At 37.2% G+C, this 27428-nt stretch overlaps 1 protein-coding gene across 1 annotated transcript in view; it reads right to left on the reverse strand.

Moving 5' to 3' along the window:
- Nucleotides 1-27428, reverse strand: part of LOC121161257 (A disintegrin and metallopeptidase domain 3-like) — an 81073-nt gene that overhangs the window by 29965 nt on the left and 23680 nt on the right. The window contains exons 7-12 of the mRNA XM_040987566.1: nt 14710-14775; nt 10860-10931; nt 10484-10650; nt 9338-9419; nt 5158-5294; nt 1399-1585 (exon numbers count right to left, since the gene is read on the reverse strand). Of these exons, the coding sequence (XP_040843500.1) occupies nt 1399-1585; nt 5158-5294; nt 9338-9419; nt 10484-10650; nt 10860-10931; nt 14710-14775 (711 nt within the window). The remainder of the gene's footprint in view (nt 1-1398; nt 1586-5157; nt 5295-9337; nt 9420-10483; nt 10651-10859; nt 10932-14709; nt 14776-27428) is intronic.

Raw genomic sequence — 27428 nt, forward strand, 5'->3', positions numbered from 1 at the left:
TCTACTGGAAGTGGAGCAGCTAAGACTGGAATAGGTGCTCCCGGAGGATGGTAATGTCTGTAGGCTGCAGCATAACCAGACACATCACAATACGGGCCCCAAGAATTCATCCTTAAAATGATTTTCTGAATGAGAAAACGCATCTAAGAAAGTAGAGTGGGATATATGAAATATATTAATGATAGGCGGGTATGTCTAAATAACACAAAGAACATGATATATATTAGATGAAATTATGAACAAATAAGCATACATTTCACTACAAACTTAGGGAAAACTCATCTATTATGCATAGATACATAATTAACTTTCTATAGTCATAGGAATTCTATCTGAAACTGAGGTTAGCTATCATTATACATGCATACTAGTAAAAATGAAAAAAAATTGGCATATTAGGTGCCAAAGTTTGAAAAAGATCTGATTCATTACACAATATAGAAATGGCAGTTTAAATTGGCAAAACCATGTTTTTTTGAACGAATTTGCTGTTGCTCAGGTATTATTCCCTTATTTGATGAGCCGGAAAGTCCATAATTAGAAATATAGTCAAAAGTCACTGATATATATCAGAAATTAAACACAAGATCTAAGCTCTTTAGAAAACAGAGGAAAAAATGCATTAGTAAATATTTGAGTGCTCATAAACAGGAAGTCCCTGCACTCCTGCATCCCCAGTCATAGTGATTACTAAGTACATCCACATGAAGTACGACTTTTAACTTAATCACAAGAAGGAATACTTGCCTTACTAAGTTTTTCGAGTGTATTACAGTAAACTGATGAAATTAATAAAAACCATGTAATAACAAGTGGATGTTATGTACTTCTATGCTAGAGGACAGGATGCAAGCTTTAGGAATAGCATGGACATGTGCTTGTTAGTGTTCTATCACTTTCCATGCTTATCATGATGACAGTGAACCAAAGAATGCAATTAATCCAGTAGTGTGGGACCAAGTGGGAATCAAAGGTCAGCACAGGTGCAAAGTTTTGAGACTAGGGGATGAGAAAAAAAGAGTGACAGGAAACATCTCACAACATAGTGAACCTGAACAGGCATTGCGGAGGAATCCAGAAGGTGATGGAGGTGGTGATTTTTACCACTGATGCTACTTCTGTTTAGTATTAAAAAATGCACGTGTAAATCTCTTTTTATTCCACATTACATATTTCTGGGAACCACATTCTTTAAATAAATACTTTAAACTGAGTCAGTTACTATACACTAACCTGACCTATCTGAAAAAATATTCAGCATTGTAGAGACTGTCTTCTTTCACACTACATCTATCTCTATGAGACCTCAAGAGGAAAAAACAAAACTAAACAAAAAAAAAAAAAAAAAAAAAAACTCACACCGATCTTTTGGATGATCCATTAGCTTCGGGGACTAACCTTTGGAAGGCCACAGTCGCATTGCTCAGATGCTTCCAAAATGCCATTGCCACAAATTGAAGCTTTTCCTTGGTAAGTCACTTTTGGAACTTTTTCATTCTGAAGACATTCCAATGCAGGCTGTGACACAGACTTTTTAAAATCTTCCGTGCTGCAACTGCTAAAAAACTTCAGACCACTGGATTGTCTAAAATTAAATTACATTCCTCAGACAAATGAAACACATATCAACATTAGAGTAACACTGTCCAAAGACATGTTGTGACTTTTGAATTACTTCACTTGGATAAAAAACAAGGAAAATCACAAGTTGCTCTGAATATGAGTTGCAAATACATTCCACTGGTTCATATACAGTGTAACTTGTTACAATACGCCTAGAAAGCAAAAGCTAAGGCAGAAGACACTCAATGCTTGCAGCACAACAAGCTCTAGTTGAGTGCATTATGCTATTGCCAACAAAATTATTATTACCTGAAGCCCAGACAATTACTAAGAAAATGGAGCTTATTGGGAGATTTAGAGGGAAAAAAATTAAGGAATAAAGAAATGATGGCTAATTATGTCAATGATAATTTGGAACTACCTGCTTTATGGTAGGAAACAAATCCAATAAAATAGTCCAACACTGAGGAACAGTATATGCTCCACAGTATATTTTTATAACTTATTTTGCTTCTTGTTTTTCCATATTTTAAGTAAATTGTTTAACGAATTCCTCATAAGTTGATAATAATCTTTAACTCAAAGCAAATTTAGTCTAAAAATGTTCTTTTTGGAATTGCTGTGTCGCGGACATTGCAATTTATAACTCTAAATAGCTTTTTGTATGCTTGTGTAAAAATAATTCATCTACATAAACACATTAGTTCTTCCAAAATTAAAATATGAAAATTCATTTCTGTTATGTTTTCCTCAAGTATCTTTCAAATTTCCCTAAACTTAATGGTATGACCCTTTATAGCAATAAAATCCAAATGAAAATGAATGCATGATTCTAGTTATAACTCATAGTCTACTAGCCTGAGTTCCTTAATTCAACTTAGCTCATTGTAAAAGTTTTGCAACTGCTGGATAATTGCTTTATAGAATTTCCATAAATGTGTGCTTACTAAAATGTGTTCACATTGTAAGCCTGAAGTTAGGAGTTTTTGCAATGGTGTCACAGGATTATTCTTCCAATGCTCTTTTGGTATCAGAAAAGTTCCACAGGATTTTAACGTTTGGAATGTAATGAAAAAGTCACTTTCATAGGAATGTGTCTGCTAGTCTTCATTATTACTTCCAAGTATGCAAACACAGGTTTCTTAATCACTTCTTTGACAAAGGTAGTCTTCATTGTTAAATAATGTGCATGTCCTTATTTCACAGTGGGCCAGATCAGAGTGTGAGTTCAGGGCCTGGCTTTCTACTTCCAAAACAAACTCATGCCAATTCGCCTTGGGGGTAACAGCTTCACTCTGCCCATCACTGGGGAAACGCAGGTGGAGATCCGTTTATTTTTCACATTAGGATTGTCTCAGATGTATGTCAAATTGAGTTTTACACTCTTTACACCACAACGACCAAAGCTCTAAGATGTCTGATGCTTTATTATGTTTCATTTCATTTCATTTCCTACCACACAGCTACTTATTTCACACAGGTCTTTTTCTGGGTAGCTGATAGGTCACATCTATTGATATTTTTGTATGTATTTTTTTATACCATGGGAGGAAACTAGTGGATTTTGTTTCATTTTACTTTCCTATATTTCTGTTTAAGTATTTGGAAAAATTAAAATACTGTATTGATGTATTTGCCATGTGATTTTGATTTCTCCCTGGCTTGTTCCTGAAAATTTATCTATTTATTAGAAAGGCACATTTACACAGAGAAAGAGAGGTTTGAACAGAGTGAGACAGACAACACAGATTCATGCATTTGGGCCATCTTGCGCTGTTTCATCAGCCTCATTCAGAGAGAGCTGGATTACAAGTGCACTGGTTGGTACTGGAACGTGTGTTGATATGGGATGCTGGTATTGATGGTGGTAGACTAACGGACTGCACTAGAATGGTTGGCTCTCTCCTTTACTCTTACGCACATTTGGCGTTAAACAAGACTCCACAACATTCCCTTGGTGCTTCTTTTAAATTGGGGTCTGTTTTATGCTTCAGGATGGCAAAAAACCAATCGTTGTGACTATGTTTCTATTCATTCATGGTTTGCAAGATCCTCTCTTTTCTCCCTCCTTGCTCTTCCTCTCTTTCTCTCACATACACACACGGAAAGATACATATGCACACATACAAATAAATCATAACTGATATATTTCAGAGAGATAGAATGGATAGGGAAATAAAAAGGGAGAGAGAGAAACATTGAGCACTCTTCCATGCACTCGTTTATATCCCAAATAGCACTGGCAAGAGTTAGGCCCAGCCAGAACTAGAGGCCAGGAGTTTCTTCTGCATCTCCCAAGCAGGTAAAGTAGCCCAGTTACTTGTGCCATCTTCCATTGCTGTCTGAGAAACACCAGCAGGGAGATGGAAAAGTAGTGGAGATGGGATTGGACCCAGATGAAGAGATGGAGAGAGCTCTTCAACCCGCTGGTTCACTCCAGAATATCCACAATGACTGAGACTGAGACAGGACTAAAAAGGAGCCAGGAGCTTCATCTGGGTTTTACACATGGATACTGGGAATCAACGACTTGAACCATCCCTTTACTTTCCCAGGCACAATAGCAGGGATCTAACTTGAAAGTTGAGCAACTGCTCTCAAATTTGCATCCATATTGGATATTAATATCACAGGCACAGGTTTTTCACTGTGTTACAAGGCCAGTGCCAGTTTGTTTATGTTATTTCTTAGCCTTATTATTTAGATCTCCTATTCTCTGAGAACTATATGTATATATGTGTGTGTGCGTGTGTGTCTGTGTGTATGTGTATATATATATATATAAACAGACTTAACAATTCTGACTCAGCCTATTCAGATTTAACCTATACAAACTGCACCTAAGGCCCCCACATAAGTTACCCCTTTCTCAAAATACTGATGTCTTAAAATACCTGCTAGTAACTTAAGATGTCCCATACCCCACAAAAAGTTCTTTGACAACTCCCACTCCTGTGAACCTTAATACTTTAGGTTAGTATGAAAAGCAGTAGGTTTGAAGCAGTCCCTTTGATTCATGTTACCTTAACCTGCTAGATGAACTTACATCATCCTCGCTTCATAGCTCGGCTAGAATGGCTTTTACTATATCTATCCTAAAACCCTTACCCTGCATTGTAAATGCAGGAGCAGACCCTTTCCTGGACTTCTATGATTCAGGCTTCTTCAGCCTTGTGGTGTTTCATGTCCTTTCCCCTGTGCCTAAAAATAAATTCTTCACAGTCCCAACCATTTTTGTGTTTTTGGTTCACTCACCCGCAAATCTCCATATTCCAGGTATGTGGGATTTGCAAAATTCATATTATCCCAGTATCTCTTCAGTGTTTACTCTGAACAGTTCTTCAACATCTTTAACAAGATTGCAGTAAGTTTTCAAAGTTCGACATCACCATGCACTTCCTTCACACAATGGCATCAATATTGAACATACATTCTAATATATCCTATAGTCATTGTCTTTAATAACTCTAAGTGCTTATTATTTCTATTCATACTCAATGTATGTGGTAAGAGATTGCACATCAAGGGGTAGTAAATGTATTCTCAAAAGAAGAAATAATTTTTTTTTTCTCAAAAAACAAATAAACACCTTACATGGCACTAGGATTCATTATGCAAACAGTTCCTGGGCAGTAACAATTGGAGACGTCATCATAGTTTAATCCCAGATTAATTCCAAGCAATTGTACCACAACAACTGAAAATGCCTCCAACGTTATCATCTTTGGATACTAAAGAGAAAAAAACACAGAATCATTGCCTAAGTCACAGTCTCAATTCCTTGATCTTAGCAGATTTGGGGTTCATATTGATCAAATGCAAACTTAAGGAATAGATTTATGAAATCCAAGTATTTTCTTAAGAATCTGGAAGACTTAAAGTTAACTACATATGTTAGTATTCTTTTTGAATAACCCTACTTTTCCATCCAAATAGCATTATCACATTTTTAAAAATATTGTATTTTTGTGACGTTCAAACATTTTGTTAATTTAAATCCAGCAAAGACCAACAATAATTTTGACAAAAATGAGAATTATTTCAGTAACACTATTATTTCTATCGAGAGAACATAGAAAACTATACAGATTCTGAATAGTTTAATCAGAAATCAAAAAAAAGAAGAGATGATATGTGAGAAATGTTAAGAATTATTGAACCTAGATCAATGATAAATATTCTAAAAAGCGATCATTTGAATCATCAAGTAAATTTCCTTCTCACAATATATGTCCATTAAAAGAAATTTTTTCTCCAAACGTTTACATAGCAATGAACTTTATGCCTGTCTCATAGGTTCTTATTTCCAACATAATGAAGTTAAAATAATAGCTTCTCATGTTAGATTCTATTACACAATGGGATATTTGCGCAGTGATTTGAAAACAGCCACTAACACATAGAGACAAACCTTAGAAATCTTTTGATTGCATTAACCAGTATACCTGATTTACAAAAAAAATTAAAGAAGTCCTTAAATTTGAAAAGAAAGTACACTAGATCACAGTACTAAGCCATATGAAAATTGCTATGCCCTCAGGGATGGGAATTCTGATACCACAGCTTAAATAAGCATTTGAGATCCCTAATTCCAAGGTGAAGAGCCTGTTTTGATACCAGGATGCAGTGCATGGGGAAGAAAAGAGAAGACTCCCAAGTACTCAGGTTTCTAAAATTCGTGTGGAAGAACTGGATGGCATTTCTGCCTACTGATCTGGCCTCGTCTGTCCCTTAGTTCTGTAGGCATTTGGTGAGCAAAGCAGTTAATGCAAACTCTCGCTTATGTCTCCCCTTTTGTCATTCTGTCCTTCAAGATAAACAAGTAAAATCGGGAAAAAAAAGTCATTTATAAAATTCTCTGATAAATTTAGATACAAAAGAGTATTTCTTAAACTTCATTGAAAACATAATTAAAAGATGTTTATTTTGGTGCCAAGTAATTTCGAAATTCATGCACAGCATTTTCATAATGTATATTCTGGTACAAAAATTAATATCCATTCATAAGCAATTTATTTAAAATTTTGTATATAAGATCACTTTCTTATAGGATGTAAAATTACTAAATCCCATGAAATGAGTATTCTGTATAAAAACATGCAATTTGTGACATCAAGGACATGAAAAAAGTTGTTTGATACAGTGGAGGTTTTTATGTAATTGAAGTTAAGTCATTTTAAAATAGGATTCAATTTTATGAGGTTTTCTACAACTGCCTGCACAGCTACATACAAAAAAAAAATGCCATGGCATACACCCAGAAGAAAAATATAAGAAAGTATCTTAAAAAACAGATCCCCAAGTCACATAAGAAACAGAAGAAAAGAGGGACAACAATTCTATAATGTATACACCAAGAAAAAAAAATAGGGGATGATTCTTCCTTATCTATCAAAAATTACCTAAATGTAAAGTAAATTTGGAAATTAAAGGGACAGGAAAGCTATATGAATGTAAAAAATAAAATTAAAGTGTATGTTATCATAAAGTAATCCCTTTGGATCTAAAGACAAAAACTGCTTAAAAGAGTACAGGAGTACAATAACTTTGGCATGCAAACAGTGAGAGAGAACCATGGTAACTACAGTAAATATCAGACAAAACGCATCCTAAATAAAAGTCTAAGTCACAATGAATGGTTATCATATGAGGGGAAATGATATTCAATAAACTGTGTGAGCTGTCTAAATTGTGTATAAGTCTTCAGAAAGTTGTAGTGATGAAGAAATCATGAAAAGATTAAAAAGAGTACCAGATACAATAGTAGGATGAGATTTCAATTAGGACATCTCAAAGACCAGCACATCCACCTATAAGACAGATGCACAAACGTGGACCTTGAGCAAAAAGAGCCCAATTCAACAAGAATGCATTCATACAACAAGCTACTCACCAACAGCACATACACAAAACTGTCAACGACTACAAAACATTCACTGCTGGTAAACACTTCATAGTGATTACATACTGAAATTACACATACCAAAAAAAAAAAATCCTTTACTAATCCCATTGAAATAAAACTGGAAGCAAATCAGAGGGAATTGTATACTAACAAAAATTCAAACACATTCTTAGACAACCCAACAATTAAAATGTAGTAATGACAACACATGCGTACATAAAGTGAAACATTAATGCAATGATAAAACTTGATGAATACGGTAAATTCTCCCATCTTTTAATTTCTTTATTTTTTCAATGTTTTGTACTTTCATCGCAGAGATCATCCATGTCTTTGATTAGGTTTATTACTAGGTTTTTAAAATTCTTCTCCACTATTTTAAAGGACCTGTGCTTACAAATTCTTTCTCTGCCATTGAGTTATCTGTATATAATAGCTCCACTGACACATGTTCATTTATTTTGTGCCCTGATAACTTGCTGAACTCTCTTATGAGTTTTGTTGATTTTTTTGGTCCTCCTATGTATAGAATCACGTCATCTGTGAACAGGGATCATTTTAATTCCTCATTTTCAATTTTATTTCCTTTAATTTCAGTTTCTTTCCCAATAGCTCAAGTGAGGACTGCCAATACTATGTTGAATAGCACTGGTGAAAGTGAACATGCTTGTCTAGTTCCAGACTTTAGTGAAAAAGCTTTTTTATATATAAGATTTACTCATTTTTATTTGAAAGGCAGATATACAAAGAGAAGGAGAGATGAGAGGAAGATCTTCTGTTTGCTGATTCACCCCCTAAGTGACCGCAGTGGTCAGAGCTGGGCTGATCTGAAGCCAGGAGCCAAAAAAATTTTTTTCAGGTCTCCAACGTAGGTGCAGGGTCCCAAGGCTTTGGGCTGTCCTCCACTGCTTTCCCAGTCCACAAGCAGGGAGCTGGATGGGAAGGGGAGTCACTGGGACACGAACAGAGCTCATGTGGGATCCTGGCATGTGCAAGGTGAGTATGATAGCCATTAGCCTACCATGCTGAGCCCAGTGGGAAAGCTTCTAATATTTTCCCATTATGTATGATGTTGGCTTTGAATTTTTCATATTTCACATTTATTGTGTTGTAGAATGTTCCTTCTTTGCCTATCTTAGGGTTTTTAGCATGAAGTGATGTTGGATTTTATCAAATGCCTTCTCTGCATCTATTGAGTTTTACATATGGTTTCTATTCATCAGTTTGCCAATGCAGTGTATCACATTTATTGTCTTGTACAGGTAAAAACAGATCGGAATGCCAGGAATAAATCCAAGCTAGCCTGGGTAAACGATCTGTCTGTGTTTTTGGATTCTGCCAGCTAACGTTCGTTGAACTTTTTGTGCCTGGAGTGCTCTTTGTTGTACTTCTAGTTCTGTTATTAAGGTGACTTTGGTTTTATGGAAAGTGTTTGGAAGGGTTACCTGCCTTTCCACTGTGTTGGTGAAATAAGACAGTCAGTCACAGACACAAATATTGCATAACTCCACTTATATGTGGAATCTGAATGCATGAAACTGAGGAACCATAAGGTAGAATTATGATTACCAGTGACAAAAATGGTGGTGTTAGTGTTGAATTTCTCTCTTACAAGAAGGAAAGCATATGGAGATTTCTTTTTTCACTGTTGGGCACTTAAAATGATAAACTGGTTTTCCTGTTTTGTGCTTTTCCAAAAATACCAAATACCTTAAAATTGATAATATCTGATTATCAAAACCAAAAAGAAACATTACATCAACATTTGACAAAGTGTTATGGCAGGTGCACTCTAAGTACTTTGTTGATATCAATATTAAATGTCTAAATCTGCTTATGGTTATTTAATTAACAGGAATAAATGCATACCAGAACAACTCCTATAGCAAAGTTTGCATCGCATGCCGTTCCATAATATGTTGTTCCCACAAAGTCAGCTTGGTCTGTATAACTAAAGAATAGAATTTTTTTCTGTGATTTTAAGCATTGGAATTTTAAATTAGCAATATTTAGAAACTAGATAATGCAAGAATATTATGCTTTCTTTAAAAACATGTTCAAGAGCACCATATCAGATACTTTCCATCATTGATTACTAGAGTCACAGCCCTCAGTTGACATAGAATTAACATTATGTAATGACACAAAGCCCCAAGCATTGTGGTGCCTATCATGCTCGTCCCACTACTTGAAAGATCAATGTTGTCCTCGGGGGTGAGCATGGTTCTGCACCCAGACTATTAATTGCCATGATTTGCACATAGGGAATAAACCTTAATAATGTGCTAGAAATATTATTGGAGGAGAGGGACAAGAAAGAATAATACATGAAGCAGACACACTAAGAAAGAAAGGATTTACAAAGTGCGGATACTCATTGGAGTCCTCATCGTTGCTCTAGAACTAGCTCCTACCTGATTCTACTTCGATTCTGCTTGAGACATCCATGGATAGATTTATAAATTGATTCCATAATTCTGAAGATGGTTATTTCACATTTTGTTTCAGAATAAAAAATTAAACAAGGAAAACAAAAAATCTAGAAATGAAATCTTGAAAAACCACAAATGGGAGAGTAGTTCCATCTCTGGTCAGAGTGAACATAACACAGGGTAACCTGGCTATGAGCAAGGGGAGGTGGTCCATTTCAGTACTTCCTTCTATAACGTTTTCTGCTGCGACAGTAGGTTGTGCAAGGGCTGTGCACTAGGGAATAACTCACACTGTATCTACTGCTGAAATGATATTCATTTCCTCCTGAGAAGACTCACAACCAGAGAGGGCCCTTGACTGCCTGCAGACTTTACACCTTCTTTAAGTAGTCTACTCTGACAACGATGGGCTACTACGGTTTAAAGAGTGTCTCAAGTGGTTATCAGATTACGTTTCTCTGTCTTCCCAAAAAACTGTTCAAATAACTTTACATTATCATTAATCCAAAAAAATCGCATATATTTTGATAAATGACATAAAAAACAAATTGATAAACTTTGCCAATGTGAATAAAGTGCTTACATTAATAAATAGGATATTTCATTGGGTCTTTTCAGTGGATCTTTTTTTTCCCATGACAGAAATCTTTGCAGTATTTCCTCAGCATCTCCATTTGTTGAAATTTTATTTTTGTCTGACCAGAGTCCCAGAGAGGACAGCATAATGGTTATTTTAAACTGAGAAAACATCTGGAATGCAGATAAGTGATATGCACATTTTGGTTGCCATAAGCATACATTAATATCCCCATAGCTGAGTGTAATACATTTAGTTCATTATTATTTGGAAATGAAATAGCACTCAGAATTACATTTTAATAAAAATTTAAATGCAATGTATGCAATCATTTCATTATATACAACCATTTTAAACATAAATATGAAACATAAATACTTACAGAATTAACAAGAGCTAAGATGAAAACAACCTTTTCAGCTGCCAGTTCCGATTCAGAGCCCATGAAATCATACTGGAAGACAAATATTTGTTTCTTACTCATTAGATAACATGACTATCACACTTGAAAAGGCCCTAAGTATATGGTAAAATATTGGCAAAACCAAAAATAGAATTAAAATGTTAAAAATGATTGTTTGACTTCAGGCATAATTCTAAAAGTTAATGGTTCTATTTAAAATATTTAATATATAATATGATATAATATATAATATATTTAACATTTACTATATTTAAGATTATATAAGTCAATATATGTATATATGTATAACTATATACTTTTAAATCATAATGGATAATAATATAGAAATATTTATATTCATATAATATAACCATAAAATTGATATTTAACTCATAAACTGTATTAAACTGAGATGGAATGATCATTTTCTTCATTACAAATAAATATAAATAACTTAAGGCTTAATGCTCAAAGATTTCAAGAGGGCATAGTTCATAAAAATATGTACCATGACTCAAGCTTTTGTAGCTATACCTTTCATCCTATTTGTCTACTACAATATGCTGTCATAATTTGCCTCTGCCCTAATAGTACCAAATGACTTTATATCCTCAAAAAATGAATATTGTAAGCAGAGAGCAGTGAGGTTAAAACTGGTGAAAACTTTTACAAGTGCATCCTCATTATAGGATGTGAAAATCACGATGTTTTCTGCATAATATGACCCCTCATCTTTTCTGCACGCACACTTCTCAGTTTCCTAGACACCTTAGAAATTGGCAACATGATCCTCAACAGTATCCAGCAGAATGCATAGAGCTCCACTCTGATCAGTGAAAAGGATCTGCACAGACGATGTTGCATGTCACTCTTCTGTCTTTGATTCTTGCTAATAGACTGTTACACCTTGAGATGACTGAAGGTGACCTTGTGTAAGTCCAAGCATAGAAAAGGATGACAGCAAAAACCATGATTACAAAAAGTCACAAAATGTCAACAGAGCAAATCCTAAGTAAATTGCAAAGCAAGTTTAAAATCTGCAATATACACAACTCTGTGGGTAGAACCTGTGTGTGTGTGTGTGTGTGTGTGTGTGCCTTTGTTTCTCCTTTGCAAATAATCAGTTTACAAAAGAAGAAAGGATAAATTTGTATCTTTTGTTGTCAGGAAAACCCAACACTGTTTCTTATAACACTGTTTTATTGATTGATTTATGCAGCAATTACTTCGGCAACAATAATCTTGAAAGCAAAATAATGGACATGATTATCATAACAGGTCATAAAATGCAGCTTATCAGAAAAATAACAAAAATCACAACTTATTCCAACCTTACAATAGAGCAATCAAGTGTATTAATAGAGTGACTCCAGAGCATTGCACCAACAGGAAATTAATAAGGTGCTTCTGACGGCCATGTGAGCCACACAATTTACACAGCGGTTGCTTCTGCAATTCTTGCAGCTCCTGGAGCCACAAGCAATAGAAAGATTAAGCAGACAACAGTTTGTCCACAACATAGGATGATGGGGGAAGAGAGAGGAGACGCAGTTGGTGCCAGCTGCATAGGCTACAGCAAGACTGCAGCACAAGACCCCGAGATGGAAATTCACTGGAGGGAGTGGCACTGGTGCCACAGATGGAGACTCAGGCACTGGGTAGGTCCAGTAAAGACCATCTGCACACCTGTGATGTCACAGCTTAAACACAGCATCAGTCAGAGGAGACGGTTCTGTGCATTTGGATTGTAAATCCAAGGGTAAAAGAAGAAGAGGGACAGGCACCTTGAATCCACCACAATGGATTAAATCACTCTCAAAACTAGCTAATGACAACCCTGAGCAACTGCCAGATAAAGATTTTAAGAAAAGTTACAGAGCCCTTTAAAAGCAGCAAGAAGATACAGGACTTCAAGGCACTTAAGGAACACATTAGACAGGGTATAAAATCATTGAAACAAAGTCAAACTGGAATATTAGAAATGAACACTGTTTTATGACTGAGTCAGAAGACAAAAATTTAGAGCTAGAAAACAATGCATTTGAAAATGCCCAGTCAGAAATTTGTAAGAGCAACTGACTGACGATAAGAAAACCATCCAAGCATGAAGGGACACCATCAAAAGGCCCAACATGTGACATAGGCGTTCCTGAAAAAACTGCTTTGAAAGATATATTCAATCAAATTCTGAACAAGAACTTCCCGGACATGGAAAAAGAAAGGAGAATTCAAATTCAGGATGGACAGAAAGTCTCAAAGACCCGCTACCAGAGCCCATCCTTACCATGGCACATTGTAAGCAAGCTCTTTTTAGTTGACATAAAGAAAAGAGTTACACACGCACACAAGAGTCGCCAGATAACTTCTATGGGAGCACCATTTAGACTCATGCCTGGATTCTCAGAGGAAACCCTATAGGTCCGAAGAGAATGAAGTGATGTATTCCAGATCCTCAAAGGAAAAGAAAAACCAAACCAAAAAATCCTACTCATCATTTACAATTCAATAATTCGCATTAAATAATTAAATCTGAAATTCACACCTAGGGACACAAGTCTGAAATGAAGATGTATTCGAATAATTGAAAATTGTTCAGAATTTTGTACATGTGCAAAACATGTAACACATGATTGTTTAATTTCTTTAACAATTTCTTTTTGCAAAATAAAAAGTAATTATTTTGTGCTGTATGAACTTGGGATATAAAATATCACAAAATTACAGCTATCTGATTGGAGTTAAGTGGGATAAAATCTGAAAATTAGTTCTTACTTTTTTTCTCTGGTAGTCTGTCTTCCCAAGCACCATAAATGTCTTTAGAAAAGAATAAAGCTGGGCCCGGCGCGATGGTGCAGTGGTTAAGGTCCTCGCCTTGCACTCCCGGGATCCCATATGGGTGCCGGTTCTAATCCCGGCAGCCTCTCTTCCATCCAGCTCCTGGGGAGTGAATCATTGGACGGAAGATCTTCCTCTCTCTGTCTCTCCTCTCTGTATATCCAACTTTCCAATAAAAATAAATCTTAAAAAAAAAAAAGAATAAAGCTGTTCTATTATTCCTGCCACCTATCTGAAGAACCTACTTTCCAAAATCTTATTCACTGAATTAACTGATAATTTAATAAGTCTCATTAATAAGTCTCATTAATTTGATAAAATTGGAAATTCAAATTCACTTTAGTTGATTCAGTTGGAATAAGACTTTCACATTGGTGTGTAAATTTAAGAGTGACCGATTAGTCCAGTGGGAGGAAAGGAGAAGCACGGGTAAAGACCATGTGGGAGACGAAAGAACGCTGGTAAAAAACTATTTCTTAGGCCATGCACACAGCGTTTAATACTTTGATAAACTGAACTGTACTTAATCATAGTACTAATGATGATTCACAATTTTGAAATACAGGACTTCCACTGAGAAGTGACTCAACAAAATTATCTTATAAAATAAAATGCTTAATATTTTCCAGCTTAGTATCTGATGCAGTGGTAGATGTTAAGAGGGACCTAGATTAGACAAAGAGATTAGCGGAAAAGCAGGGACGATCCAGGCTACCTGTAGCCAGGTACTGTTGGTGAGATTTTAGTGTCGTGGGACCCTCCTTTACAATATTGTATGGTTTCTAGACATCTGTGCTCTTCTGCAAAACAAAACTTAAATACTGATCCCTTGTTCCGTGTAAGGGCCAAGGACAACACTTCCTGAAGAAATAATACACTAAGACATCTATTTTGAAAAGAATAATATGAAAATACTGACGATAGCTTCTTGTCCCTAATTTCCCACACATTAAACACAATGTAAATTCTACCAAAACATACTAATGTACCATACCATGGCTTTGTCCATAAAAATGCGTATTTTCAGAGTTCTATTCCGTAGCACAATGTCTGACATTTTCTGTGAAATATAACACACACGTTAAAGAAAACATTTAAGAATCTGTACCTTGTATTTTATCTTGTGTGATGTCAGAGTAGAGATGGAGATCCACACAGTCAGTCTCACTCACACTGATTCAGGCGCACTGATCAGCACTGATGCTGATATCCAAAATGGAAAAGGAAGTGTGTGCTCGCCAGAAGGGGCACAAGCAGCCAGAGTCCAAACAACAATGTGAAAACAGGAATTATTTCACGTTCTGTTTTTAATCTTTCGGAGCTTTAAAAGCTAGTGAAATTTAAGAAGTTGGTGATTATTTTTTTCCTTTTAACATTTTGTTTTCCTGGTAGGACACCCTCTTGGGCATCCCTCAAGCTAATCAAGTTTCTAGTAAGCTCTCCCCAGCTTCACTCCTATGCAATGTACTTTTAAAATGTATTTCTCAGAACCCTTGCCTTTATTACTGCTGAATTTTGTTCTTTTACTTGTTGGAACTTTTGTTTAATAAACTTTTTTGTTGTTTTTTTTTATTATAGTGCAACTCTTTAAATGAATGCTGTATCAAATTTTTAAAAATGAACACAAAATTTCTCCCAAATGCGGACTGTGTTTTCTCATTTAAAAAGATTTGCTGCATAATCAGCACAGTGGCCTGTTGTGGGCAGATGCCTCCTGCAGCACAGGCAACACATATCCGGCACTGCCTGGAGGCCTCTCGGCTGCCCTTGCACTGCAGCTCTACGCTGGCGCGTCTGGGAGGGCAGTGCAGCTTGGACCACATTGTTGGATCCTGGCAACAACATGAGAGACCCAGAACAAAGTCCTGGCTTTTGGTGTCGGCTCAGCTCAGACCTCTCCATTATGGCCATTTTTCAGGTCGAACCAGTAGATCAAAATCTTTTCTCTTTCTCCCTCTGTGTTCTGGCTTTCAAAATAAATGAAGCTTTATATAAAAGCCTTGTATATTAAATGACTTTTTTTTGATATCTTGATAGGCAGAGAGGGAAGGAGAGAGAGGGAGAGAGAAGAGACAGAGAGAGACAGAGAGAGACTGGCTGGTTGATTTTGTTGCGTTCCCATCCAGTGTCTTATTCACCAAATGGGGCTAACAGCCAGGCTTGCCCCAGGCTGAGGACAGGGGCAAGACACCTCCTTCTGGTCTCACAACAGTGGCAAGAGCCCTTTACTTGGGCCATTTTCTGCTGCCTTCCCTGGTGCATTAGCAGGGAGCTGGATCAGGAGTGGAGCAGCTAGCTCAAACTAGCACTCCCAGAGGCTTAATGTGCTGTGCCACAATGCCAGTACCATTCGTTGTTTCAATGATTTCACATTTTTAAGTGAAAGAAAACACTGTTCCTCAACACTGTAGACAAGAAGAAATAATCAAATCTTAAAATGATCAATTTCATGCATATACATTTCTTCTTTTTTGAATATTAGTAAAATGAGCACGCCCTCCCCCAAATCATATTTTTCCTGACATGTGGTAAACAATATGCGTTTACTTTGGATATTAACTTTTTGAGGTCCATTTTAAATTATTCTTTCCACATGTACATATACATATAGTTATATGATGTATATGCAATGGCTATACCCTTGAAACCACTGTCATGATTAAGATTCACAGCAGTTCCATAACTGGTTGTTAGAGCTCAGCAGCCCTCAAGGCTCAGGACAACTGGAACTATTTTCACCAGTGATTAAAATAATATGAGCTAGAAATTTCACACACATACATTCATACAGTACCTCTCTCTTTCATTTCTAACTTCTTTTCATTAGTCATTCACTTAAGTTATTAGAATTATTTATAGTTTGTCATAAATATTATTATCCTTTAAATACAGGTCACATTTTATGTAAATATATTCATCTGTGAGTGGATATTGGAATTTTTAAAGTATCATAGCAATTATAAATGAACTTTGAATATTAATATGCACATCTTTGTGCAGTTATCTAAGTTTTTATATTTGTTGGGAAATATTACAAATACCATACATAAGCTGCATGGTAATTATGAGTCTGTAAAGTCGTATGAAAAACCCTAATCACTTTCTAAGTGTACTGACCAATATGAATCCTCATTTGCAGTTAATATTCATTGTTACTTTTCAATATCCTTGTCCCTATTTGATATTATACACTCCAATTTTATCACTTCTTGCTGGCCTCTATTTCTCTCATTTAGTACTTTGAAAGTCCTTATATCAATGTTGACATATATCTACGTGTGTGTGTATGTGTGTGTGCAAACATGCAAACAACCACAAATGTCATTTATTTAACAGGCGAAACGGTACATATAGACAGAGGTAGACATCTTCATATGCTTTGTTTCTCAAATGCAAGCCCAGTACTGGGCTTGTCTAGATTGATGCTAGGTTCCGGGAAACCAGAAACATCACCTGGAACGTTCACATACTTGGCATGGACAAAAGTGCCTCAGCCATCATCTGCTACTTCCCACGGTACACAGCACACACAGTGAGCAGCTGAGGCAGAACCAATGCCCAGGCTCTCTGGTACGAGCCGCAAGGTGTCCCAAGCTCCTGAGTAACCCAATGTGCCATGTTCAATACTCACCTCTCCCTGAGGGTTCATTTGCATCTCTTTGCTGATGAATTATGTTGGTCATCAGCATTTCAGCACACCTTTGTTCATTAACTTGGATATTACTGTGATTCCTAAGACAAATTTTTTCAATTGAACAACTATCTTTTTTTTTCCAATTCTTTTTTATTATTGTTTTATGATACAGTTCCATCGGTTCTAGGATTTCCCATCCCCTTTCCCCAAGTCCCCTTCCCTCTATTGATTTCCCCATGGGTGCTTCTTCATAAACAGCCATAAATTCATCACATGACTGTTAAATTGCTTCCCGACATTGTAGGCATGGACAATGTCAGAGAGTCCAGCATCCTACATCAGGAGATTTTCAGCTGTTTCACTGGGAGTCCATCTTTGGTCTGGATGCATAGAAACATACTGCACTATGTCTGCACATCTGAACATGTCAGTTTCCATTACTCTTCTATCATACATACCCTTAAATACAGAGCCAGAAAACACAGTCCAAAATTGGAAGAAAAAACAAAAATTTTCATCAATATGAAGCTAAAAGGTTGCTAAAGAATTACCAATGTGTTGCTATAGTGATGAAAAGGAAAATCAAAATCTTTATTGTAGAAACTGATGCTCCTTCATGACCCATGTGGCACTGAAGAAATGACAATTAAAAACAAGAACATCATTACCCATGAGATGTAGCAAAAACAATGTTGGAAGGGACATTTACAATCTCAGGTATTAACAATCAAAAAGTCTCATATACGATCAATTCATGAATCACAGGACTTATTGAAAGGGATAAAAACGCCTAGAGAGTGCAAAAAGGTAAAATTCACAGAAAATCAATTTAAAAACTACATATTGAAGTAAGAAGGAGCCATTCCCTAAGAAGATGAGTAAAACAACCTCTAGCCGTATTGGTAATGACCATCACAAGGGGATGAACATGTAAAATTAGAAGAGTATTGGTTCCAACTCTTTGCTCCTTACACGAGTCATGACACTGTTGGCATGGGCAATGGTAAGGATTGTAACTTTTGCTGTCTAGGTATGTTTAGAAACTCCATTGGGAGTCCACCTTTATACCTCAGCAGATACGCCTTCTGTTTGTTTTCTTTGATTCTTGGTAGTCTGGTATCCATCACATCCTTCATTTGTGGAGTTACATGTGGCTGTTAATTCTCACTTTTTTGTTGTTTTGTATTTTTGGTGGAAGTTGTCTTACATTATTAACATTTGGTATCTGCCCTTTAGGGACTGGCTCATTAATATAATTGTCTCCAGTCAGGCCCATTTGTATGCACATGATAGCCTTTCATTTATAGCTGAGTGTTATTCCACAGACTAGAGGTATCTGAGTTTCTTTATCCAGTCCTCTTTCAATGGACATCTAAGTTGTTTTGAAGTTGATGGTGCTGCAGTAAAATATAGGGGTGAAAGTTTATTTTTCATGTATCAAATCCTTTGGATATAGTTCCAGGAGTGGGATTGCTGGATCATATGGTGGGTGAATTTTCAGTTGCTTGAGTATGCTCCATATCAACTTCCATAGTGGCTACACTAGCCTGCAATCCCACCAGCAGTGGAGTAGAGTTCCTTCCCCCCACATCTTCACCAGCAGGTGTTGGTGGTAGTTTTCTGTATGTGAGCCATTTTCACCAAAGTTAAGTGGAGCCTCAGTGCTGTTTTTATTTGTATTTCCCTTATTGCTAGGGAGCTTGAGCATTTTTAATATGTCTGCTAGCTTTTGGGTTTGTTCCTTTGAAAAATGACTGCGCATTTCCTTCACCCATTTCTTGACTGGTTTGTTTTGTTGTTATGGTTATTCTGGAGTTCTTTGTATACTTTGGATGTTAGCCCCCTGCCTATTGTATAGGGTATTATGATTTTTTCCCACTCTGTTGACTGTGTTTTTACTTTGTTGATTATTTCCTTTGCTGTGCAGAGGCTTCTTAGTTTGATGTAGTCACATATGTTTATTTTGGTCTTCACTGCCTTTGCTTTTGATGTTTCTTATTAATAAGTCCTTGCATGCACCTTTATCTTGTAGGGTATTTCCTAGGTTTTCTTAAAAGTTTGGTGGTTTCTGGGTGAAAGTTTATATCCTTTATCCACTTATTTGATATTTGTATATGGTGAGAGGTGGGGATCTTGTTTCTTGCCTCTGCAGGCTGCTATCAAATAATCCCAACAGCATTTTTGAATAGATCTTCTTTCTTCCCTGGGTTGTTTTCTGTTCTCTTGTCGAAAATTAGATGGATGTGCATGTGTGGACTCCCGTCTGATGTTTCTGTTCTGTTCTATTGGTCTTCCCTCTGTTCCTGTGCCAGTACCAGGCTACTTGGTTACTAAAACATGACCTAAGGTCTGGGATTGTGATTCCTCCAGCTAAGTTCTTCTTCTTCAATATAGTTCTGGCTATTCGTGATCTCTTGTGTTTACAGATGAACTTTTGCAGTGTTTTCCAGCTCAATAAAGAATGTTCTTGGTATTTTGATTAGAAACATGTTGAACTTGCATATTGCTTTTGGTAATCCAGGTACATGGGATTTTTCCACACTTTCTATAGTCTTCTTCTTAGTTAGGGTTACTCCCAGGTATTTCCATATCTTTTCTGTTTTTTGATAGGTACCAAACTAATTAGTTCTTTTTCAGCCTTGGAGTTTTTTTAAATACACTAGAGCTGTTGATTTGTGTTCATTTATTTTGTACCCTACCACTTTATCAAACTCACACACAAGTTCTAGCACTCTCTTTATTGAGTATTTCGGTTCTTGTATGTATATGATCATGTCATCTGCAAACAGAGATAGCTTGACTTCCTCTTTGCAAATTAGAATTTAATTTATTTTTCATGTCTAATAGCTCTTGCAAGTATTTCCAGTACTACATTAAACGGCAGTGGCAATAGTGGACATCTATGTACAGTTCCAGATCTTAGTGGGAAAGTTTCCAAACTTTACCCATGTACTAAGATGCTCGCATTGGGTTTTGCATAGATTGCTTTGGCTAATTGTGGAATGTTCCTTTTATGCCTATCTTGCTCAGCGATTTTAGCATAAAGTGGTGTTTGATTTTACCATTTGCTTTCTCTGCATCTATTGAGACAATCATATGATTTTTGTTCTTCAGTTTCTTAATGTGGTGTATCATATTTATAGATTTGTGTATGTTAGACCATCCCTGCATGCCAGGTATAAATCCTACCTGGTCCAGGTGGAAGAGCTGTCTGCTGTATTGCTGTATTCTGTTGGCCAGATTTTACCTAAGATTTTAGTGTCTATGCTCATCAGGGATATTGATCTATTGTTTTCTTTCCCTGTTGTGTCTCTGTCTGGTTTTGGTATTAAGATGATGTTGGTATTGTATAAAGTGTTTGGGAGGACTGCCTCATTTTCTATGCTTTTGAATGGTTTATGAAGAATTGGTTTCAGTTCTACTTGGAATGCTTTGTAGAATTCAGCAGTGAAGCCATCTAAGCCTCTGCTTTTCTTTTCTTGGAGGGATTTAATTACTGATTTGATTTCTGCCTTGGTTGTTTGTTTATTTGGATTTCTGTTGCCTCATGATTTACTTTTGGTAGATGGTATAAATCCAGGAATCTATCCATTTCTTGGAAGTCTTTTGATTTGTTGGCCTACAATTTCTGATTATTCTCTGTATGGCTGAGGTATCTGTTGTTATGTTCCTTTTTTCATCTTTGATATTATTAATTCTTGTTGTCTCCTACTTTTTTGTCTGTCAGTGGGGTGTCTATTCTGTGTATTTTCTAAAGAACTAATGCTTTGATTCATTAATTTTCGGCATCGTTCTCTTGTTCTCTGTTTGGCTTATTTCTTATTTTTATCATTTTTTCCTGTTGTTTGGGGGGGGGATTAATTTTGTTTTTGTTTTGTTTTGTTTGCTCCTTCAGGTGTGTACTTAGCTCATTTATTTACGTGGTGCCTTTCTTGTTTCCTAATGTAGGCACCAACTGCAATAAAGTTACCGCTTAACGCTGCCTGGGAGTGTCCCACAGGTTTTGATATGTTGTGTTTGAGTTTTCATGGGTTTCAACAATTTCCTAAACATTTCTTCTCTAACCCGTTGTTTGTTCCTTAGCATGTTGTTCTTCTTCCAAGTGTCTACAAATTCAAATTTCCTGGGGTGTTTTGACTCATCGATCTCTAATTTCACTCCGTTGGTAGTCTAACTTCACTGCATGATATGATTTCAAATTTTTAAACTTGGCATTAAGTCCATTGCTGAGTTTCTGTCTCTTCAGTATGTCTAATGAGGTCAATGGGATGTTGAGGTCCCCCCTATTATTGTATTGGCATCGACCTCTTCCGGAGATGCTCTCTTATTTGGCATGTATATGTTTATTATTGTTATTTCTTCTTGATGGATGGTTTCCATTATCATGTCTTTTGATTAATGAGTTCATGCCATTTGTGTTCAGAGTGATGTGGAGAGGTTGTGAATGTGAACTGGTCCTGTTGCTTGTGTGTGTGTGTGTGTGTGTGTGTGTGTGTGTGTGTGTGTGTGTTGAGATGTCTGTTCAACTCTGATTTCTTTTGTGGGTTTTAGTGGAAAGATCTTCCACTTTGTCATCATTGACTATAATTAGCTTCCTTTCTCATTTCAACATGTTTCTGAGCTGTGCTTCTAGGGCTGGCTTAGCATTGACATTTTCTTCTCACTTCTGTTTGCTGTGGAAATATTTTATTTCATTATCACACAAAAATGAGAGTCCTGCTTGATATTTTATCCTGGGTTGCCATTTTTTTCTGTTTTAGGATTTGCAAAACACATTCTGTTCTTACCTGAAGGGTCTCTTCTGAAAAATCAGCAGTGGCTCTGATTGGTTTTCCCCTACATATCGTCTGATCCTTTTTTCATACTTTCTTCAGCGTTCTTTCTTCATGTTGTGTTGAGGGGAACTTGACAATGATATGTCTTAGTGAGGGTCTTTTTGGTTAAATCTGCTTAGTGTTCTTTGCTTTCCTGTGTTTGGCTTCTCCTTATGCTCACAGTGTTTGGGAGGTTCTCTTTTACAATTTCATTGAACACTTCCTGCAATCCTGCCGCTCTTTCTACTCTGGAGTTTCTATAAATCTGACATGTGATTTTTTTGGATGGTGTCATTCATTTGTTGGATCAATTTCTTTTTTTTTTTAAAGATTTATTTTTATTATTTTTTATTGGAAACGCGGATATACAGAGAGGAGAGACAGAGAGGAAGATCTTCCGTCTGATGATTCACTCCACAAGTGAGCGCAACGGGCCGATACTATGCCGGTCCGAAGCCAGGAGCCTCTTCCGGGTCTCCCACGCGGGTGCAGGGTCCCAAAGCTTTGGGCCGTCCTCGACTGCCTTCCCGGGCCACAGGCAGGGAGCTGGAAGGGAAGCGGGGCTGCCGGGATTAGAACCGGCGCCCATATGGGATCCCGGGCGTGCAAGGCGAGGACTTAACCACTTGCGCCACGGCGCCGGGCCCTGTTGGATCAATTTCTTTGTTCAGATTATCTTCCATATGTCTAAATCAATTGTGTTCTTGAATTGGTTAGCTTACAGATCTGATGTTGTTTCTTCTGTAGCATCCATTCTGTTGATGAATCCTTCTGTTGTGTACTTTAGCTCAAGTATTTCAGTTTGGACTTGTTATATAGATTTTATCTCTGTGGTGATATATTCTTTAAATGTGTTGGATTCTTGGCATCTCTTCTTGTTGTCTCTGAAGTGTTTTATGATTTTTTTTTAATTTCCTGTCTGTTAGCTCCTCAATGTGTCAAGACTACAGCCTTAAGATTGATGTGATCAATCTAGGATTGATGTGATCTTTTGTTCATTTTTGAAGAAATTACTAGCTTCCTCATTTATGTTAATTCGTGTTTTTCTGATTTCTTTCCCTGCGGCCTTTTGGATATGTGGGTTTTCTTGTTTCTTCCTGTTGGCCTTCAATCTCTAGTGTTTGACTTTTCTGGGGCACCTCTTGCAGTTCATAGAGGCTACTGAGGCATAGGAACACTTGCTGTGCACCTGCTTGGGGAAGGTCCCTCTCTGACTTGGCTTTTTCAGATGGCAGATTGGGCGTGCAGATCTGAGCTGATTGGGTAAGTGCCTACAGCTGTGGCTTTGTGTGACCTGCTTTGTGAGCGGCAGATTTCTGTGACTGGGAATTCCCACTCTCCTGCTATTTATGTCTGGGTCCAGACTCTGCCCTCAGGGATCCTGTGTCTCCCCCTCAGATGGTTCTGGTATCTCTCTGGGGGTTCAGAACACAAACCCTTCAGGCATGCGCAGACTCAGTTCTCACTTTGCATCCTCCTGTCTCAAATTGTCCACTCCCCAGCTGCTCCCTCCCCAAAGGCATGGCCTCCTTGATCAAGGGAATGCCTGCTTTGGTGTCTGTGGGTTATTCCTCAGGTTTGCCTTCCTTCATCAGTTGTTTGTCCTATGAGTTTCCCTGCCTCCCACTGTCTCCTTGGGCAGGCTCCTGCCAGGGATTTCCCTATGCTGGTTCAAAACTCACCAAGCTTTTGTCTGTGGCCCAGAGTGCCCTCTGTGTTCACCATCCTAGGCTCCCTGCTGCAATTAAAAATGTTTTCAGGAGCTCTTCCTTGCCCATGTAGCTCCCACCTCCCTCAGGTGGACTCCAGTGAGTCTTGGTTACCTCACCCAATGATTTCGCTCCTCCAGCTCTCTGCTCCGCTGTATCCTGTCCCACAGTTTTTTGCACTCTTAGCTACACCTGGCTTCCACGATTGGCCATCTTGTTGAGCCTTCAACGACTTTCAAGCATTAATTTACTTATATTTTATGCATTAGCAGCATAAATTCCTTGATTCCACATGGATAACAAGTTCTGCTTACATTTCTGTTGAACAGGAAAACATTCATTATGCCTTGATATCCTCAGCAGCTTTGTGAAAAAGTAACTGACCAATAACCGATGATTCAACTTCTGATGTCTCTTTTCTTTTCTGTTCTTCTATATTCCTATGCTTATAAAAAAGCAGGAATGTGCAACCATGGCAGAAGTCACCAAACCAGGCCTCTTTTGTTGTAAAAAAAAAGATTTCATTAGACACAAGAACACCTATTTGCTTTCCTTTTGTCTACATGGCTTTCATGCTGTTAAAGCGGAATGAAAAAGTGCAATCGAACATATACCAACAACCCCAAAGATTTATCCTTTTTTTTTTTTTTAAGAAAATGATATGTATCCACCAGAGCAGTTGCGAAGCTAACCGAGACATTCATATCCTGTTTCCAAGTACCTGGAGTCAAGCTCTGTCTTGGTTCTCACTTCCAGTACTCCCCAGGAAGCAGCAGTTGGTGGCTCTAATGGATCCTTACACTCATACACAAAACATACATTGAATTTCTGGCGCTGGGTTTAACCTGATCTAGACCCAAAGTGTATAGGCATTTAGGGGGCTAAGCAGGCATTTAGAGGGCTGTCTGTTACTCTCTTTTCCATACAAAATAGTAACATGAAAAGAAATGGTGAAGTATTCCTTCTTGTTCTGTGTTGGCTTTTGGAAGTTGTGTGTGGTTTTTTTTTTTTTTTTCATTCTCTTAGGATCTTTGAATTTGACAACTCAAGTTTATTCCTGGAAAAAAAATACTTTCTAAGAGTTTAAATGTCTGCAAATCAAATTTTGAAAACATGCTCATATTCACAAGGAGCTTTCTTTTGCTTCCTGTGGTTTTACTAATCCCTCTTATTGATCATGGTAGCTTTGGATGAGATTCTTTAGAGTTTGCTAGGTGCAGAGGTAAGTAATCTAAACATGAATATGGTCCTTTCCTCCCTAGGATAATGCCTGTCTATAATAATAACAACAATGATGACAACTACAGTAACAGCAATAATAATAATAATTCAATTTTTCTGGTTGCACTGATAAATGGAGAAGAAGAAGGCATACATCCTTCATGGGTGTTCCTTTTGTGTTAAAGATTTATTTACTTTAGTTGAAACTGTTAGACAGAGAGAGGAGAGAGGAAGAGAGAAAGAGAGACCATCTTCAACCAGCTGATTCACTTTCCAAAGGACCAGAATCTTCAGTTAGGCCAGTCTGAAACTAGAGCCTACAGTTTTTTCCAGGTCTCTCAAGTGGGCACAGGAGTTGAAGGTCATGGACCATGATACATTGTTTTTCCAAGGTCATCAACAGAGAGTTGAACTGGAAGCATAACAACCAGACTAGAAAACTGCTTGTATGGGATTTTGGCACTTCAGGCAGAAGAGTTATCTATTATGCCACTGCACCACTCGTTTCCATAACATGTGCAAAATTTTACCAAATGCTTTTTCTTAAGCTGTTGTTTATGGGCCGCATAAATCTATGAAATTAAGTGGTTGAGTGTAAATCCTAGACTGGTTGACCATCAACACCAATCTTGTGGAGAACATTAATCTTGCTTGTGCCCCAGCAGAAGATCACAGCAGAAATAATAGCTTTGGAGTGGATCACCACAATTATAACTAAGAAATTAAGACTCAGCAAACTTCATAATCAGTAAGCAGATTTTATAATCAGTTCTGAGATCTCAGGTAAATGGGTTGGGCCAGCATTGTGCCACATCAGATGAAGCCATACTCTTTGATGCTAGTTCCCCACTAGGCACTGGGTTCAGTCTTAGCTGCTTCATTTCTAATCCAACTACTTGCCAATGCACCTTAGATGGAGGTGGAAGATGACTCAAGTGCTCAGGCTCCTGCCAATATATTGCAGAATCAGACAGAATTATAGACTCCTGGTACCTGCCTGGGCCAGCCTGGACTTGTGCAGCCATTTGGGAGTGACCCAGTGAATGAAAGATCTCTCTGTATTTCTCCCTCCATCTTTTCTTGTCATGCATTTGTTTAAATAAACAAACTTTCAGAAAATAGAATCATGATGCTGAAGCAGTTTTTCTAATGACATGGAAGGACATAGACATGGGTTTCATAATGCGATCATAATGTGATTAGCACAAACTCAGTGATTCGTGGAAATGGTCCAGGCAAAGCAAAAGCAGGTTGATTAGAAGCAAAGGTTATGGTACTGCTTTTATTTGAGTATTGTAATATAGTTTGTTTGCAGGGGTTTTTTTTGGGGGGGGTGGTGGCGTTAGGCGGGTAGAGCATGATTGAGAATTAAGAAATAGCCAAACGTTAACAGACAGATGCCCAACTATCTTCACATGAGAGATCTGCTCCGTCAGCATAGACCTCCGGTTCGTGTGTGTGTAGATGCGTGAATGCGTATAAATCCTATATTGTTAGAATATTCTTCCTTTTAAGAAAGCCATCTATTGTTAAATCCATATTTATTAGTAGATATGTGAAAATCATCAAAGTAAAATCTCCGAAATTCTAGAAAATGTTTTAGACAACATTTTTCAGCTTTTGACTCTAGTACTTTTTTTCCAAAGACCATTTTGTTTCAAGGAAAATGGAGCAATAACTAGGAAATTTGGAAACCATGTTTTAATAACACACACATTCAATGAAAACAACTATGGAAATACATATATATAGAATCTATTCAATAAAGAAAGTATTAAAACCACAAGGACCCTGATGATTTTTACATTATTTGTGTTTCTGTGGATATATTTTTGCCTTAAATTTTATTTATAACTTTATTTATGAAAGAATGACAGAGAGGGAGACAAAGACTTGCACACATATTTAGAAAGGGTAAAAAAAGAATAAGAGTGTAAGAAAGAGAGATTGGGAGAGAGATGTTGGTTGGTTCACTCCCCACTCATTCAGAGCAGCCAGAGCAGAGGCAGGTTGGCTTCAATGTGCATCAACTCTTTCCATGTTCCCAATCTGTGGCAAGACACACGTGGGGCCTCATCTGTTACCCTCTCAAAGACATTGGCGGGAAGCTGGATAGGAAGCAGGATTTGAACCCAGGTATTCCCACAATGAGATGCAGACTTACTAAATGGTGAGCTAATCCAGAGTTGACACAAAACTCACACCAGGATGTCTTACATTTTCTAGCTATCTTAATTAGCTTATTTAAAGCAACAATGCAGTGTAAGAGAGAATTAAGCAACATCTGTTTCAATTTGTTTCCCATGTATGTCAGATTTCAAATAAATATAGATCT

Source organism: Ochotona curzoniae, unplaced genomic scaffold, assembly GCF_017591425.1.
Source record: "Ochotona curzoniae isolate NIBS_2020 unplaced genomic scaffold, NIBS_Ocur_1.0 contig_4760, whole genome shotgun sequence".
In the NCBI taxonomy this organism is placed as follows: domain Eukaryota; kingdom Metazoa; phylum Chordata; class Mammalia; order Lagomorpha; family Ochotonidae; genus Ochotona; species Ochotona curzoniae.